Source organism: Patella vulgata, chromosome 1 (genome assembly GCF_932274485.2).
Source record: "Patella vulgata chromosome 1, xgPatVulg1.2, whole genome shotgun sequence".
NCBI lineage: Eukaryota > Metazoa > Mollusca > Gastropoda > Patellidae > Patella > Patella vulgata.
Genome location: NC_065879.2, coordinates 16019481 through 16037431, shown reverse-complemented (window position 1 = coordinate 16037431; position 17951 = coordinate 16019481). Strand labels below are relative to the sequence as shown.

The 17951-nt window shown below is 36.7% G+C and overlaps 1 protein-coding gene across 1 annotated transcript in view; it reads right to left on the bottom strand.

Moving 5' to 3' along the window:
• LOC126828632 (hemicentin-1) overlaps window positions 1–5857 on the bottom strand; it is a 280950-nt gene extending 275093 nt beyond the window's left edge. Inside the window, exons 1-2 of the mRNA XM_056098282.1 lie at window positions 5525–5857; window positions 2405–2593 (exon numbers count right to left, since the gene is read on the bottom strand). Coding sequence (XP_055954257.1) covers window positions 2405–2593; window positions 5525–5639 — 304 coding nt within the window. The 5' untranslated portion in view covers window positions 5640–5857. The remainder of the gene's footprint in view (window positions 1–2404; window positions 2594–5524) is intronic.
• Window positions 5858–17951: the final 12094 nt, after the last annotated feature.

The window sequence follows — 17951 nt, the reverse complement described above, 5'->3', positions numbered from 1 at the left end:
TATTGGTAGACATAACTCTCTCAAGATGGTAGCCAACGTATTTAATGGGGGTAATTAATTTATTTAAAACAATGAACTAAAATTATATCAAGGGATATTAATCTGAAAAGGCTGCCACGTACATTTAGCGGTTCATTCCCATATCGCCGACTCGCCGAGTTTTAGGGGAAAAATTTTGGTCGACGATATGGGAATGAGTGGCCAAGAACAATAGACCCAAGCTGAAGAATAAACCTCATTAAGCAGATAATTTTGGGAGCATTTATTTTTTTTTTAATTTATAATACATAACATAACACAATCCAATCAAAGGGTGCCGCGGTCGAATTTCGAAAACTCGGTGAGTCGGCGATATGGGAAGACCCCCCTGGCATATCGTCAACAGAATTATAAAGACGCTGTTTTGGGTAAACCAATATGGCGTCAATGGCTTCACCAAAGTGACGTCACGCCGTCTCCATGTCATTAAAGCTACTTGCAAAATACCCGTTTCTGAGCGAAGATTGAAGACTCGATAGTCAAGTACCATTGTTACGATAATAAACAAAGTCTCGATTAATCATTTTTAGTGTCATTAATAACCAAAACAAACAACCACCATATTTCTCACATGTGTATACTTACAGTCTAGGGAAATCTTCACTGATGACCAGAAAGCTAACCTATTTGGTACAGATTAATATCTTAAACAACCGACCACTGTTTTACATTTCTATGCTGACATTCTAATAGCAAAGTCGGCCACGAATGGCCTAAAAGAGGGGGGTGTTTCATTTAAACCGAACGCTAATCGTAAACAATAACATAATCTTACTTGGGGGCAATGTTGCGTATTGCATTTCTCCTAAAAGAGAGGGATGTATCATTTAAACCGAACGCTAATCGTAAACAATAACATAATCTTACTTGGGCAATATTGCGTATTGCATTCCTCCTAAAAGAGAGGGATGTATCATTTAAAAATACATTATGCAAAAGCTAAATCTGATTATTGCAAGTCTTTATTTAGGCTTCAGATGTCATAGAAATTATAAATTAGATTTTTATTTACACAAGCACAAAATCAACTCTGTAGACCCACGGATGGCTTGGTTTTAAACGGGATTTCGTTGACTGATTTAATTTCAAATGGCGTCGTGAGCGGAGATTAACCGTTACGTTGACGTGATTATCCCGGATCGAGGCTAAATGATAGAGTGTACGAAGCGAGGCCGCTGTTGGGCGATGCCTTAACAAATAACATCTAAATTATTTAAAGTGCAATAAACTAAACACAGATAATGACACATTATACAATTCCTGGAGACCGTGTGATGACTAATACAGACGGACAGGTCTTCTGTCTTAATAATATCAATAAAAATATTTTTATTTCCCCAATAGACACGACGCCACTGGTGTATACCTATAGATTTATCATAATTGTATAATAATATTATGTCCTATATTCGATTGATTTAAAATACAGTTCCGGCGTGGTTCTCCCTTGTCAGTGATGCAGGACGGAGGGGCTGACAAGGACAGCTGTCTAGTCGTTCGGATGGGACGAAAAACCGAGGTCCCGTGTACACATTGGCGTGCACGTAAAAGATCCCTTGACAGTTGGAATTCGATATAAGAGTAGGCCGTAGTGCCGCTGTCCGGGCAGAATTTCCCTCATAGCACACTGTATGGCGTATGCCCGTCTTCATTAGCCCAGTTCGGAGCAAAACAGTAGGACGTTAAACCCCATTTCATTTCATTTCATTTTAAAATACAGATGTGACGTCACCCTTTGATGTTGGCGTACCATTATTTCAAATAATCGTACGGGCAACTTGCCAATCGTACCTTGTCAAATATTAGACTCGAGTGACGTATTTCACTGTAAACGCACGTGCGGAGTGTCTGTATTTTAAGATGTTTAATGGTCTCGAGCTGAGACATTGCGTAATATATTGTAAAAACACTCGGACCCGACGGTCCTCTTGTTGTTACAATATATTATTTAATGTCTCGCTCTCGACCATTAAACAATACTTAATGCATGCCCAAAATACAAGTAAGAATGAAAATTTACCCTTTCACTCATTTTGTCCAATTGTTATAAAACTCCAAAAAGGTAAAACACAAATTCGGATATGATGACAGCAGAGATTATGTAGGTTGAGTTAACGCCTGTCAATCAAACCATCGGCCATACTAAGAATCGGTGAAGATGGAATTCAATCCCATTTCTAGTCAAAAATTACACTGGTGATATAACTATGTTCAGAATAAAGTAATTTGACTGAAATTTTCAATATATTCTTCTTTCATCATCTATTTTTGAACTGCTATAGCAAGAATGACTAACTCCTTATAAATATCTCCCATAATGTATCTTTAAACCAAAAGCTAATCGCACACAATAACATAATCTTACTTGGGCAATGTTGCGTATTGCATGTCTCCTGATCGTCTTTAGTAGTTACGCCAACACAATTGTCTCCACCATATTCTGGGCTGGGATTTGTACAGGACCTGGAGTATTTCAGGGTCCTAATGCCTCCTCCACAAGGTACACTACATTCACCTTTATTATCTAAGGTATAATCGGTCCAACCTCCATTGACTACAAAAACAAAACAAAATAAAGGGAAATGGGGTTAAACGTTCTATTTTCCTGCACCATATGGGAAATTGAGGACGGGCGTACTCCATGCAGTGTGCTATGGCGGACATTTTCCGCTAAGTACATCCGAGTTGTATTTCAATTCCAAGAAATAGTGGAGCATCGCGAATTGTTACATATTACTTAACATTTTAACTTCTGTAAAAGATTTTTAATGCGAAGCCAACATAGGGACATTTATTAACGGGGCAAAATCTGTGAGAAGGTGTAATAGTAGGATTTCAGAAAGAAAAGACAGCGATAAAATCCTACACGAATCATCTGAAATATGTGCCGCATGGAAAGAACATTGAGAAACGTTAGCTAATCCTACAGACAGTGAACAGTTTTACGACAATTTACACTACAAGGACCTTGTCTATCTAATGAATACTCGGTCCAGCCTCCATTGACTACAAAAACAAAATAAAATAAAGGGAAATGCGATTAAACGTTCTAATTTACTGTACCATCTGGGATAATGAAGACTGTCGTACGCCATGCAGTGTGCTATGGCGGACATTTACCGCTAAAGTACATCCGAGTTGTATTTCAATCCCAAGAACTAGTGGATCATCGCGAATTGTAACATTACTTAACAACACCTCTAAAAGATTTTTAAAGAATGTTCGTGAAAATAGTAACTGTTGTGAAATGTGATGAAATTATTAATGTTTCGGGCGCTTGGGCTACTGATACTATCAATGGACATTCTAATTTACAAAATTTGCTAATGCCGCGATTTATCCCAGTTTCATTTATATAATTGAAGTTTTCAGTCAGTTATTCACAATAATGAGGTAGTATTGGGTAATTATTGGGTAAGTATTGGATTAGTATTGGGTGGAATTGGGTAAATCGTCCTACCGTGTTCATGGTGATCGAACATAAATCGAGGGTATAGAACATAATTGTGATAAGTCAAAAATAACCCAAAATCTTTTATTCTTTTAAAATGAAGAGTATGTAATTCTCTTTACATTGGTCTAGAAATCATCATCCTTACTCATTTCCAAATATCTTAAAATCACCCAATAATTTTTATGCTCTAAGCTCAGTTATAATATTATATAGTGCTAAAATATGATAAGTCAGACTTGACACTTGTATACACTACATAAATGTAATATTGAGTGCAATAACATGATAAGTCATGAGACCGCTACTGGAAATATTGTACAATACAAATATATAATATCTGCAGAAACCTTTAACCACATCAAAATTTGTGACAAATTCAATTTACATCAGTCCGCATGTCCAAATTATGAGCTAAATCGACAAAGACTTCCAATTTCTGTTAAATCACCTTTATACACATCCTCTACACCACGACCTCGCAACGCTACGCCTAAACAAATCAGCTAGATCGTGGTTGAAAGCGAGTAGTAAGAGGTGTTGTGGTAGGAGGGCGGGATAGGCGGTGTGGAAGAGGGCGTGGGGGGGGGGCGTAGTGAGAGTGGAGGTCGGCAAAAAATAAAACACGCGTCCATCACACTCCTGCTACAACGTCACCCTGCGCTTTCTGCATTCAGCAGGCTCCAATCAAGTTCTTACTACGCCCATGGTCTCAGTGCACGTCCCGCATCCTGGCCACACACTCTCCCTGCTACCAATCATACTACCCACTCCTAAGCTTTTCGTAAAGCCTCATTCACAAATAGTAAATACTTCCCTACGCGCTCACCACTCGAAAATCGGTCCTTCTCAAGGTAAAGGCAACTACACCGCTCTCAGTACGCGCAAAAGCGAAGAAAGCGAGAAACGTTCACTCTTTTGACGTCCACACTACGCCCTGACCTTAGTGAGTAGGATGTGAGGTCATGGCTGGAACGTGATGACCTAGTTCAATTTCTAGCCGATTGAGCCACACCATGCTCAGTAGCCTATCCCCCACCCCGTATTCTAGTGGTGGAGCGTGAAGGAAGCATGGCAAAAGCATAGCGAGGTCGTATGAAGCATGGTTAACGTGTGGTGGGAACAGTGTGAAAATTACTTGGACTATGCGCATACTTAAAGCGTAGTTTTCTTCCCACTTGAGGGAGTTTTCTGCATTTCACCGCGATTTCGCCATGCTCTACATAATATTTGCGCGTAATATGCGCATAGTGAGGTCATCGTTATGTTTGAATATGAATCATTTTACAAGAACCCTCCCGAAGACTACATCTCTAAATGGTTGTTATGAAGAAGACTGAACGTGTTGACAGCCATTAGTTGTTGTCAAAAAGGAATCAACAACCTGTGTGTCTTTAGATACAATATAGACAGCAAGTTAAACAAACAGTTAATTAAATTTGTTAAAGAATCAACGTTATTAAATAAATGGTTTCAAGTTGTTGTTCAGGTTAAAGTTTATATTGTGAAAGTGATACATACATTTCTTCCTCGATAAATAAAAGATATTGAATAATGCACTGTTTGATTTTTGTTTGAAGGAAGGTTGTTTTGTTTTGTTTTTTGGGGTTTTTTTTTGGGGGGGGGCACCACAGGTGGTGGTGTTATTTGAGTAAGAGTATATGAAAAAAACCCATAATATTTATATGAGCTGTTATGCCATAATTTGATTAGAATTCTACATGTCATGTTGTATTGAAATCAAGATAAGTCTTATAGTACCAGTTGAAATGTAGTGCCTAAAAGTCATAAGTCACACATCCCATAATATGTCTGAAATTAACACTAAATTATAGTTCTATGATAGCCTTCAGACAGATTCATGCAAATGACAAAAAACCTGAAAATTTCGTTAAAATATATTAATAAATGAAATTTCTGCTGTAAATCAAAAGCCTAATTGGCCATTTTCTCCAAATCAGACATTTTGACTTATCACAATTGTGTTCTAAACCCATATAAGATGGTAAATTTGTTTAATATATTATGACTCACCAATTTGACAACATCGCCCTTCTTCACCGTGAAGGCACAAGCATCCTGTGGATACGGAAACAAAAGTCCCTTCATTATAGCAATACTCATTACAGTTACGCTTTTCGTATGTCATGTCAACTGAAGCACAGTCTTTAACGCTGTTACATCCAGGATATGTTGTAAATCGCACATATCTCACACGTTCTTCTGTACCGTAGCAGAGCTTAGTACAACCAGACCATTCTTCCCAGGGTTGGAACTCACATTCACAGTAAGTAAAGCTTTTTGCCAATTCACCAACAATTCCCTCTAGTGTTGTTAGTAAAACAACCAGTTTGGTAATCACGTGCATTTTCTGAAATATATTTTAACAGTATAAAGTGGTTTCAAGTTATTACAGGATGTGATGTACAGTGCAAGAGAGATTTAAAGTAGTAAGTCTCTAACTCAATATCATCAAAACTCTTCGACATTGAAAACACGAATTATTTGTCAATTCAAATCAACATTGGTCTTGTGATCTTACAGGGAGAAGATGGGCTTCTGATATCCAATATTAAAGACAAAATAAACATTTTACCATTGGTACACGAATCGTGTACCATAATGCGTTTCAGCGCCATCTGGGACAAGGGACTCAAAGAACGCGGCTACACATATTCCACAAGTCATGTCAAATGGTGACGCTATATTCTTATCTGGGGAGCATGCGCAATAAATATCATCGGTGTGGACTGGAATAACCAGACGCTAAAGATTGTCATTCTGGCGTATTTCTGATTAGAAATTACAGTAAAAACAGAAACGACTAAATGTAAATCAGTTTCTATACATTCACATTACATTATTAAATGCGTTACGACCCATTTGTGTCAATTTCTAGGTCCCAAATATTAGCGATTTAGCTCCCTTAACAGGCTAGGTAATTTCTTGAAACAGAGAGAAAGAGAGGGGGTCGGGACGGGGTCATCGGAGGCCCCTGGGCTTCAAATTCAGGGGGCATCCAACCAACTAAATTAGGTGTGTACAAGCTGCCACACTAAATTTGAATAAAATGTTTATTTCATCTGTACGTTTTACATGTTTAAAGTGTCTTCCTTTTTCAAATTTCTTGGCGGATACAGTAGAAAATCGAAACTTGACATTCCTAGGTACCGTTGATATTCGATATACTTCGATGTTTTATAAGACGTCACAATTAAGCCTCGTAGCTAAACAAACTATACAATTCTGGAAAGCTTGTAACACCAGAAACACAAAATATTTGCAATAACTCGATTAAGGGCCCGATGAAAATCGTCATAATTGGCAAGTAAATGCTATATTAATCTAACAATTCTGAAGTTGGCATAAAATTAAATACTTCCGGTACCTTCGTTCTTGGCAATGAATAGGGTATGGTTATATTTTGATTTAACCCATTAATGTTACAGGGTACAAGGAGTTATCTTCCTTCCGGAAAAGACCAATAATTATTGATAACAGTATTTAGTTTAAACAATTTATTCGATAACATGGATTGGATTTCACTACAGAAAAGAGCTATAAGTTCCCCAAATGTTATTTCTACTATAATAGTTCTAAACATTTTTGTCAGATTTGAGGCTAAAGTTCTAACAAGGCATCTATAAATATTTAGTTTTCTCACTATAACAGATATATGGCCAAACTAAAGAATACTACAATGGAAGTGGCAATATTGTAATAAAGAGAAAATAAATCAAATTGGGTTTAATGCCTTACTGTTCTACACCAATCTGTATAATGAAAACGGGCATACGCCATGCATTATAATTGGGGGTGGGGATTTTGCAATGCACATGTACATCTAGTATTCCTGCTTTCCATGCAAATGTCATCAGAGCAAGGGAACATCCGTGATTCAGTAAGGGATGGCTCACTTACCAGGAGGTCAAGGATTTGATCCTGTTCATGCGTGGTTCCCCCTTGTCAGTGATGCAGGACGTAGGGCTCAGCAAGGCGATGGCTCACTAATCAGGAGGTTCGGGGTTTGATCCCCATGTTGGCCTAGACAGTTCCCTCATTTTTCCAGCGTTTTTTCCTTCTTGTCAGTGATGCAGGACGGGGGGGGGGGGGGGCGGTCATGGACAGCGTCTAGTTATTTGGATAGGATTTAAAACTTAGGACCCGTGTACACGTTGAGGTGCACTTAATATAACTCTTGACAATCCGTATTCGAAATAAAAAGTAAACCATACATCGCTGTTTGGGCCAAATCTGTGCTGTTAGCACAATGCATCGCGTTTGCACATCGTCATTATCCCGGTTGATACTGTACAGTAAGACATTAAACTACCTCCGATTTTTTTTTTATCTTCCTTACAATTGCCACCCCCTTACAGTATTATTTAGTATATATATATATATATATATTAGTGAGAAAATTACATAGATGTTTTGTTTCAATTCAAATATTTTTAAAGGAATTTAGCCTCAATATGCATTGCATTATGCATTGCAAGTTTCTTTAAAATGGAATTAAAATTGTGACTTCTTCAGGGTCTAAAACCTTAATATACCATATTTTTAAACAGTTCCCTTACAAGTTGCGGCTATTTTGTCGGCAATTTTGGTCCGATTTTCATAAAAATTCGAACTCAACCTTCCTTACGGTGTAATGGTGATATAATAAAACGTTATCTTAAATGGGATAATAATTGTGACCTCTAGAGTGACCACAAGCTAAAAAGGGCGATTTTTCGGACAATCAGGGGCCATAATTCAGGAAGTTACGTTCCGATGGGCGCAATCGCAACTTCCTGAATTGCGGCCCTGATTGTACGAAAAATCGTGTTGTGGTCATAATTATTATCTGATTTACAAAAAAGTTCGAATACATCACCGTAATGATGGTTGAGTTCGAATTTCGTGAAAATCGGACCAAAACTGTCGGACAAAATGGTCGCCCCTCGTACGCAAATAGTGTAAACATCTGGGGCCGGTTGTTCAACTTTTAGTTAAATTTAACCATGTGGTTACGTTCAACCATGGGTTAGATATTTAACTAATCGTTACATAACCTGTGGTTAAATTTGTGTTGTTCAACTACATTTAACGACGTTGTTATGTAACCATATGGTTAAAATTTAACCATTCGATAACCGTATGGTTAAAATTTAACCATTTAACTAGTATCCCATAATTCTCCTTACTAGCAACCAATTCAAGATGGATGACACTGCAGGGGGAGTGGGCAAAAGAAAAACCAATTGATATCCGCAAACAAATTTTTCTAATGTTTAAAGATGTTTAGCTGAATGGGAAATTAGTCTTCATGTGGTGTTTTTAGGCAGCACTGTCAATCTTTAATGACATGGTTGTGGCCTGCTAATCGAGACTGGAGAAGGGTAACTCTTGACAACAAAAATTGTTTCGCTTGTAAAGTTCCCCGCTTGAAAATGTGGTAAGTTGGGTTTTTTTAGCTTTTTAAAGTATTATTTGCAGACTTTTGACACTATTTTTATTAGTTCCCGTTCAGACAAAAGTTGTTCGAGGCTTACATCCACCAAAAAGCCCTGTAAAATTATGGTTGCTACGTGATGTCAATGAATGTAAACATAGATAATGTATTAATGAAGTGTCAATTTTGGCATTCCCTATTATGAATCGTATTTCAGCTGCCATAACCATATTTTCATCTTATTAAGTCCTTTCTTGTCACTAATGATTTTATTAATTAGGTGGTAGTCGGAATTAGATAAAAACTAGTAAAATTTGCTTAGTGATGCTGCCCCCCAAAAAAGGAACAAAATTGTGTAATATAGGCCTATAGACAGTGCCTAATTAGGATAGGCTTCCAAATAGTTTTAATTAATTTGTGACTAATTTTCTGTTTTATGTGTTTCAGGGATGTGTTTTCATATAAGATGAAATTTGAAAATAGTGTGATGGACATTTGCAGAATTTCTTGAAGATTTTTGTCACCCTAGCCTACTTTTGAGGAGGTGGCGAAGATCCTTGACCATGACCATGAAAATCTGTATGCCTAGACACCAATATTTATAGGCGGTTATTTGCCTTGTTGAAACAGTTGTTTTTATATAATCGACCATACTTTTCTTTCAATGAGATCCGAGGAAATTTCAAATTTGTGCTACGATACCTAGAGTTATATATTTAAAGGACATAGACGTATCATGACATCTAGGCCTATTTCCAAGTGAACCAAGATCTACTTCCAACTTTACACACAGACTGCATACCGTTATAGCCTTCATAAAGAAGTTACATGATTCTAACATAGAATTACAGTAGGCAGAGGTTATATTATACAAGAGATCAAAAAGATCTAAATATTCATGTACCAAACCATCAATATTGACAATAAATCCTAATGCATGTAAATTATTATTTACTTATCTTTGTGAACTTTGATTTATGCTATTGGGCCACGATTACCTAGCAATGGGGAAACTGGGCTATTTGTGCACAATGTCACTGATTTAGAGAAAGGACCCACTTGCATAAAAGCACATGGCAATGAATACTTGCGGCTTCACTTCTTTGGTTATTAGTTGCGTTTTTTAGGTGAATGTCAAGACAATTACATAAATTGGTAAATGACTTTTTCTTCAAGCATGTATCAAGATGTTAACTCAGAAGGAATCTTTTTAACTTGAACTTATTAAAGGTGCCCCTGTATACATTCTTTTCGGGAGACGCTAGCCTGCTGGCTTGTTAGCCTGGAAGTCACGGGTTCGCTCCCGGTGTTGGCTAAGAAAGTTCATCATGATTTTTCGGCGTGTAGGACAGAGGACCTGGGAAGGTCCTGTAAGGTCCTGTGTACACATTGGCATGCACGTAAAAGATCCCTTGGCAGTTTGAATTCAATATCAGAGCGACATATATATAAATTTGGAATAATGATAATATTGCCATTGGCCCGGGTCGTATAATTTTAACATACTATCATTCACAAAAATAATTCTCATTCAATATTTTTTCATTGCATGGAACATATAGCTGCGGCCCACCAGTTTATGTTATTTTAAGGCAATATAAGCAATATTAGATGACGACACAAATTAAAACCCCACTACCCCCCCCCCTCAAAACCACAGTAAACAAGGCCCTTTGTTACTGTTTTATTTATTACTATATGATTCAAGTATAAATTATACCATTTTTATACGCCCACATTTTCATGTGGACGTATTATGTCGTCTCTGTCCGTCCGGACGCCCGTCCACAATTGTTTGTGGACTCTCTACAGGTCACAATTCTTATCCGATTTTGACGAAACTTGAAATATAGGTTTATCCCCAAAAGATCTCGGCTGCTTTCGATATTGGCATGTATCGGATCGAAACTTCCTGGATTATGGCCCCTGATTGTACGAAAAATCACGTTTTTAGCTTGTGGACCCTATCGAGGTCACAATTTTTATCCGATTTTGTTGAAACTTGAAATGTAAGTTTATAACCCAAAGATCTCGGTTCCTTTCGATATTTGCGCATATCGGACCGTAACTTCCTGAATTATTGGCCCTGATTGTACGAAAAATCGCGTTTTTAGCTTGTGGACCCTATAGAGGTCATAATTGTTATCCGATTTAAAAAACCGTATTATTATATCACCTTTACACCCTAAGGACGGCTGAGTTCGAATTTCGTGAAAATCGGCCCAAAATTGACAGACAAAATGGCCGCCGTTCGTTCTCAAATAGCGTAAAAATATGGTATATCAAGGTTGTGGGCCCTATAGAGGTCACAATTTTTATCCGATTTTGTTGAAAATTGAAATGTAAGTTTATAACCCAAAGATCACGGTTCCTTTCGATATTTGCGCATATCGGACCGTAACGTCCTGAATTATTGCCCCTGATTGTACGAAAAATCGCGTTTTTAGCTTGTGGACCCTATAGAGGTCATAATTTTTATCCAGTTTAAAAAAACGTATTATTATATCACCGTTACACCCTAAGAAAGGCTGAGTTCGAATTTCGTGAAAATCGGCCCAAAATTGACAGACAAAATGGCAGCCGTTCGTTCTCAAATAGCGTAAAAATATGGTATATCAAGGTTGTGGACCCTATAGAGGTCACAATTTTAATCCGATTATGTTGAAACTTGGAATGTAAGTTTATAACCCAAAGATCTCGGTTCTTTTCGATATTTGCGCATATCGGACCGTAACTTCCTGAATTATGGCCCCTGATTGTACGAAAAATCGCGTTTTTAGCTTGTGGACCCTATAGAGGTCATAATTTTTATCCGATTTAAAAAAACCTATTATTATATCACCGTTACACCCTAAGGACGGCCGAGTTTGAATTTCGTGAAAATCGGCCCAAAATTGACAGACAAAATGGCCGCCGTTCGTTCTCAAATAGTGTAAAAATATGGTATATCAAGGTTGTGGATCCTATAGAGGTCACAATTTATATACTATTTTGTTGAAACTTGAAATGTAAGTTTATAACCCAAAGATCTCGGTTCCTTTCGATATTATATCACCGTTACACCCTATGGACGGCTGAGTTCGAATTTCGTGAAAATTGGCCCAGAACTTACAAACAAAATGGCCGCCTTTCGTTCTCAAATAGCGTAATAATATGGTATATCAAGGCTGTGGACCCTATAGAGGTCACAATTTTAATCCGATTTTGTTGAAACTTAACATGTTAGTTTATAACACAAAGTTCTCGGTTCCTTTCGATTTTTGTGCATATGGAATTGTAATTTCCTGAATTATGGCCCTTGATTGTAGGAAAAATCACTTTCTTTTTAGCTTGTTCTCTATCCATCTCTTGAAAATGTGGGCGTATCCTGCCTGGCAGCTGCTGGTCAAATAATTAATAGACACCACCACCACCACCCCTACCCCCAAAAAATAAAATAAAAATATAATCTAAACTCACTTCATATCTAATGTCTATAAAAAAATATCTTTGTAGGCCTACAATTGTTTAAAATTGCTAATTTCTTGGAATTAGAAGGCCTACAGTCCTATAATACTAGATACGACATAATATGCAAAGTATTTACTCGTATGGTTTTGGGGTTAGATGATTTGTAAAATGATAATCAAATATCTCAAATTTGTTTACTAAAAAATTTCATAGGCCTATTTGAAATTAAATTTTAACATCATGAATTTATTATTATTTCTTAATAAAAGCGTTCGCTAAAATCACAGCCTAAATCAGAGAAGTTTTATATAAGAACCAAGGCTATTTATATTGTGACAATTCTCAAGTTCAAGCCCAACCCACTGATACATTTCAAAACGAATAATACGCAATAAACGTATTTATTTCATCTTTTTACGACTGTCTGGCCATGTGCAGACATTGCTACAACGTATGAAACTCTCCTCATTGGTATTGTAACGGTTCGTTCAACCTGGCAACAGTTTTCAGTTCCGAAGCGTTTATGCTTACACCCTAAGTGCTCTCGCCGGAATTGTGCACTGCGCGAGCAGTTTTAACTAAATCTATTAAAATTGCATTTTAAGTTACAATCGATCTTCGTGAAACGCATAAAATTTAAAATTTCATTTTGATTTTAGTTACAATCTATTTTAGTGATTTTAGTTTAAGTTTTTGTGAAACAGGGCCCAGGTTGTTAGAATCTATTTCCCAAGACTTTGAAGTTTTTTTAAACCAATTAGGCTAATAAAAAGCCACTCCCGACGTATTCCCTATAAAAGTGCCCTTATTATATTACTAATTGTATATATGGTGAATAACGAACAATGAGACAGTTCGCGAATAACGAACAACCAACTGGCTCGTTGGTCATTATTCGAGAATACCGAACAACAAACTGGTTCGTTGTTCGTTTTTCGAGAATACCGAACAACAAACTGGTTCGCTGTTCGTTATACGCGAACAACGAACCACAAGCTAACTTCACGTCGCTACAATTTTTAACAGATTTGTTTCTAATTCTCATATGAAACATTGGGACAATGAGTGGATGAGCCCTATTGATATTCCTTGTTCTCTTTTGCAAAATGTGGGTGTATCTTAGATGGGAACCACTTGTTAATTGTATGAATTGTATTGTAATATTTGTGAAAACAGTAATAAATAATCAATATCAAAGTGTTATTTTGTTACATGTTTGCTACTTTTCGGCATAACTGTGATAATTCAGTGTGCTATGGGGGAAATTTATCCAGGTGTGGCTTTTATGAATTGTTATCTTTGTATTACACAGGTTTATTACGTGGACGACAATTTATACACAGAACTTTGTTTTTTTGGCCTAATCACTATCACAACTAGATTCCGTCCTTTGCCAGGCCCTAGTTCCATTGATCAGGCGAACGGTGCAGAAAAGCCGGCGGGGGGGGGGGGGACTTTCTTGACCGACACTGGGATCAACTAGAGGACCCTCACCTGGTCTGTGACCTAGGCCACACACCGTTGAAATCTGCAACCTTATAAGCACTCGATCGAAGTGATAAAAACTCAATATAAACACTCGGTCTAAGTGATTATATAATAACATTCGATAAAAACAAACTCGATAAACACTGGTTTGAAGTGAGCAAAATACTTGATAAGCACTGGGTTGAAGTGAGCAAAACACACGATAAGCGTTGGGTTTAAGTGGGAAAAATACGTTATAAGCTCTCAGTCGAAGTGATAAAACAAAGACATCCTATAAGCATTCGGTTAAAGTGTGGATAATACGTTGTTGAAGTGTTCAGAAGTGAGGTAATTGAAGTGTTCATGAAGCCTAATTTGCATATTTGATATGGCTTCATCCTCACTTCAATATCGTTGAAAATATGAAGTGTGATTTTTGAAGTGTGGTACAAATGAACACTTCGGATATTAAATTTGTCACTTCGAACACGTCTCAGTGTAGTGTCATGTGGAAGACCAAACAGCTCTTCATTCAGTGTTCTTAATTATTAGTTCTTAATTCATAGTTCTTAATTCTTATTTCTTCACTAAAATTAACATTTGTTTCTTAAAATCAATAATTGTTTTACAAATCAGACATTTGTCATATATATCAGCTTTGTAAAATGTATTTTAATTGTATATCAATACAAAGATAGAATTTATTTTTCAAAAAAAAAATTAGTCTACATTTTCATTTCATCAGAGAAATACTACGAAAAACAAATCTTGAACAACAAATTTCTAAATACAAATCTCCAAATACAAATCTTGCAAAACATTTCTCCAAAAATATTTCTTGAATAACATTTCTCCAAAAACATTTTTCGAAATCCATCGAACCGGAATATTATGACGACAAGAGCGGGAATCAAACTTGCATACAATAAGTCACCATACAATAAAGGAGAATCGAGAAAGCATATATACAATAAGAAAAATCGCTCGATGACCGCGATTCTAGTGAAACCACGTGCGCATAATGGCTAATCGGGCCAGGCCTTTGAGAAAGAAAATAAATTGAAAGTAGTCTATTTTCAGAAATTCGGCCTTGGCCTTGTCTGATAGCGACATATTTCTTTGCTCATGTAATCATAAATGTGCCAGGGAATAAGTAGTATATTGAAAGAGGGATAAAGCAATAAATACTTTCCGCTCATGCAACAATACACGATAACCCGTATTTTAACTTTTAAATACCCCCCCCCCCCACACACACACACACACTAGTTTACTATTATTTAGCGTCACCCAACTTTCCCCTCCCCCACACACTAACTTAATATACATTTCTGAAAACGTAAATGAAAATTGTTTTCAGTTGTATACTGTGTTATATCTGGAATGTCATAGTATGACCCGTATTTTGACATTTAAAACCCTACCCACCCCCTCCCAAGCAATTAATAAGAGTTTATTAACGTACAACCTTTCAAGTTATTTTCTGGCTCATTCATGTTTACAAACCTTGAAAAAAGATCAAAGTTCCACGATACTAAACTTTATTTAGTGGGGGGTATTTAAAATAATAAAAAAAACGATCTTAAAGATACATTCCAGGGTACAAACATATTCAAAGTAACCAATCTATCAAAAAATTGCTTCAATTCCCTTTCAAAACTTTGTTTTCGCCCGGGATACCTATAGCTATAAGTGAGCTATTGTTAGACGCAATGTTTGTCAACTTAACTTCATTGTGGGAGGGTCCATTTTTCAGAATGTATCTATCATTACTTACTGTACATTTACCATACATATTGAGGCCTTAGTAAATTCTTAATTATTTCTGTCAACTTATTTTTCCGTCGTTTAATTGCAGTCATTTGTACGTTGACACCCCTCAATGTTCCCAAAACCGGCTAACCATTTGATCAAGAAATAACAACCGCTCCCTCAATTAAGCTAGCACACAATAAGCTAGCAGAGAAAAGTCGGGTTGTCCGTTAGTGATTCCCTGACAATATTGCCCAGTGCTTGCCCCATGGGCGTTTTTCGGGTAATCCAGTATTTTTCTAGTAAGATTGAGTGTTTATACTTTCCATATATACCAAATTTGCCATACTTTTATTGGAAATAACCATCCGATAAATACTTTTCTGGGGACCTATTCTTAATAAGAAATTCTCGATAACTGTTCATATAATGTAAATTATTTTCTGGCACATTTATGTTACGTACTTGAAAATAAGAAATTTGAAATGGCACTAACATGTATTAAATGAGGACGGGGAGGTATTTAACGTCAAAATACGGGCCATAACACAAAATACAAGATATCGGAATGCATACCATTGTTCAAAATTGTAAAATATTGTAAAAAATTGTTAAAACAGATATAATTTGGGTCGTCTGAAGTTTATTTAGTGAGGGGAGGTGGTATTTAAAAGTCAAAATACGCGTCTTAATACGAAATTCCAGTTATCGTATAATGCTTCACTGGAAAGTATGTATCTATCGCTCTTTGAATATACGAGTATTAGCTACTTTACTGGCACATTCATGATTACATAATTTAGAAGAGATAAAGCACTCTTTCGTTAGTTAAAAGAAATATGTCGCTATCAGACAGAACCTAATTTCTGAAAATAGACTACATTCAATTTATTTTCTTTAATGCTAGATCAGATTAATCAATATGTATATACATAGAGAGAGGGAGACACAACACGCACGCGATTTCACTAAAGTCACGGTCATCGAGCGATTTTTCTTATTGGATATATTATGTTTGCTCGAGTCTCATTTGTTGTATGGCGACTTATTGTATGCCAGGTTGATTTCCGTCATGTCGTCATAATGTTCCGGTTTGAAATGAAATGAAATGAAATGGGGTTTAACGTCCTACTGTTTGCTCCGAATTGGGCTAATGAAGACGGGCATACGCCATACAGTGTGCTATGAGGGAAATTTTGCCCGGACATCGGCACTACGGCCTACTCTTATATCGAATTCCAACTGTCAAGGGATCTTTTACGTGCACGCCAATGTGTACACGGGACCTCGGTTTTTCGTCTCATCCGAATGACTAGACAGCTGTACTTGTCAGGCCCTCCGTCCTGCATCCCTGACAAGGGGGGACCACGCCGGAAAATCGGGATGAACTTTCTCGGCCAATGCAGGGATCGAACACCCGACCTCCAGGCTAGCGAGCCAGCGCCTTACCCACTAAGCCACCGTGATCCCCGTTCCGGTTTGATGAATTTCGAGAAATGTTTTTGGAAAAATGTTATTGAAGAAAAGTTTTTGGATAAATGTTATTGAAGAAAAGTTTTTGGAGAAATGTTATTGAAGAAATGTTTTTGGAGAAATGTTTTGCAAGATTTGTATTTAAATTTGGAGATTTGTATTTATAAATTTGTTTTTCGCTGTATGTTAAATGATAATATGTAAATGTAGATTATTTTTTTGATTTACTAAAATATATAATAAAATTAAATTAAACAAAAATACATTTTACAAATCTGAGATAACAAATGTCTGATTTGCAAAACAAATTGATTTTAAGATACAAATGTTAATTTTAGTGTACAAATGTCGAAATACAACAAATGAAGAAATAAGAATTAAGGAGTATGAATTAAGAACTAAGAATTAAGAACACTATGGTCTTCCATTGTATGTGTCATTCCACCTCATGTGGGTGGTGTCGTCACTCACTTCGATTGCTTAAGGTGTTACAGCATTTAGTTTTTGCCTTGTAAGCAAAATTACAGAATTATAGACACGGTTTCAGTTTAAATCAGTATGCAATTCGGCCTTAAATTATATCTGAAGTAGAAGTTTACAGCTACATGTAGTAAAAATGCTGTGGTGTCTAATTGAAAGGGTATGTGGGTTGTGGGTTTATATTTTAGTATAAAAGATCACGAGGCTTCAATGCGATTTACAAGGCTACTTGCAGATTCTGGTCTCCACTACATCATAACCATATTCCTTATCCAATGTCAAACATATACCCTGGCTCATTAGACTCTAGGATGTTCCACCCAGTCCATAATTTCTGGGTAAACGCCCATCAACCAACCCTCAAAGACCCATGGGAACCTACTGATGATATAAATCTTTTGC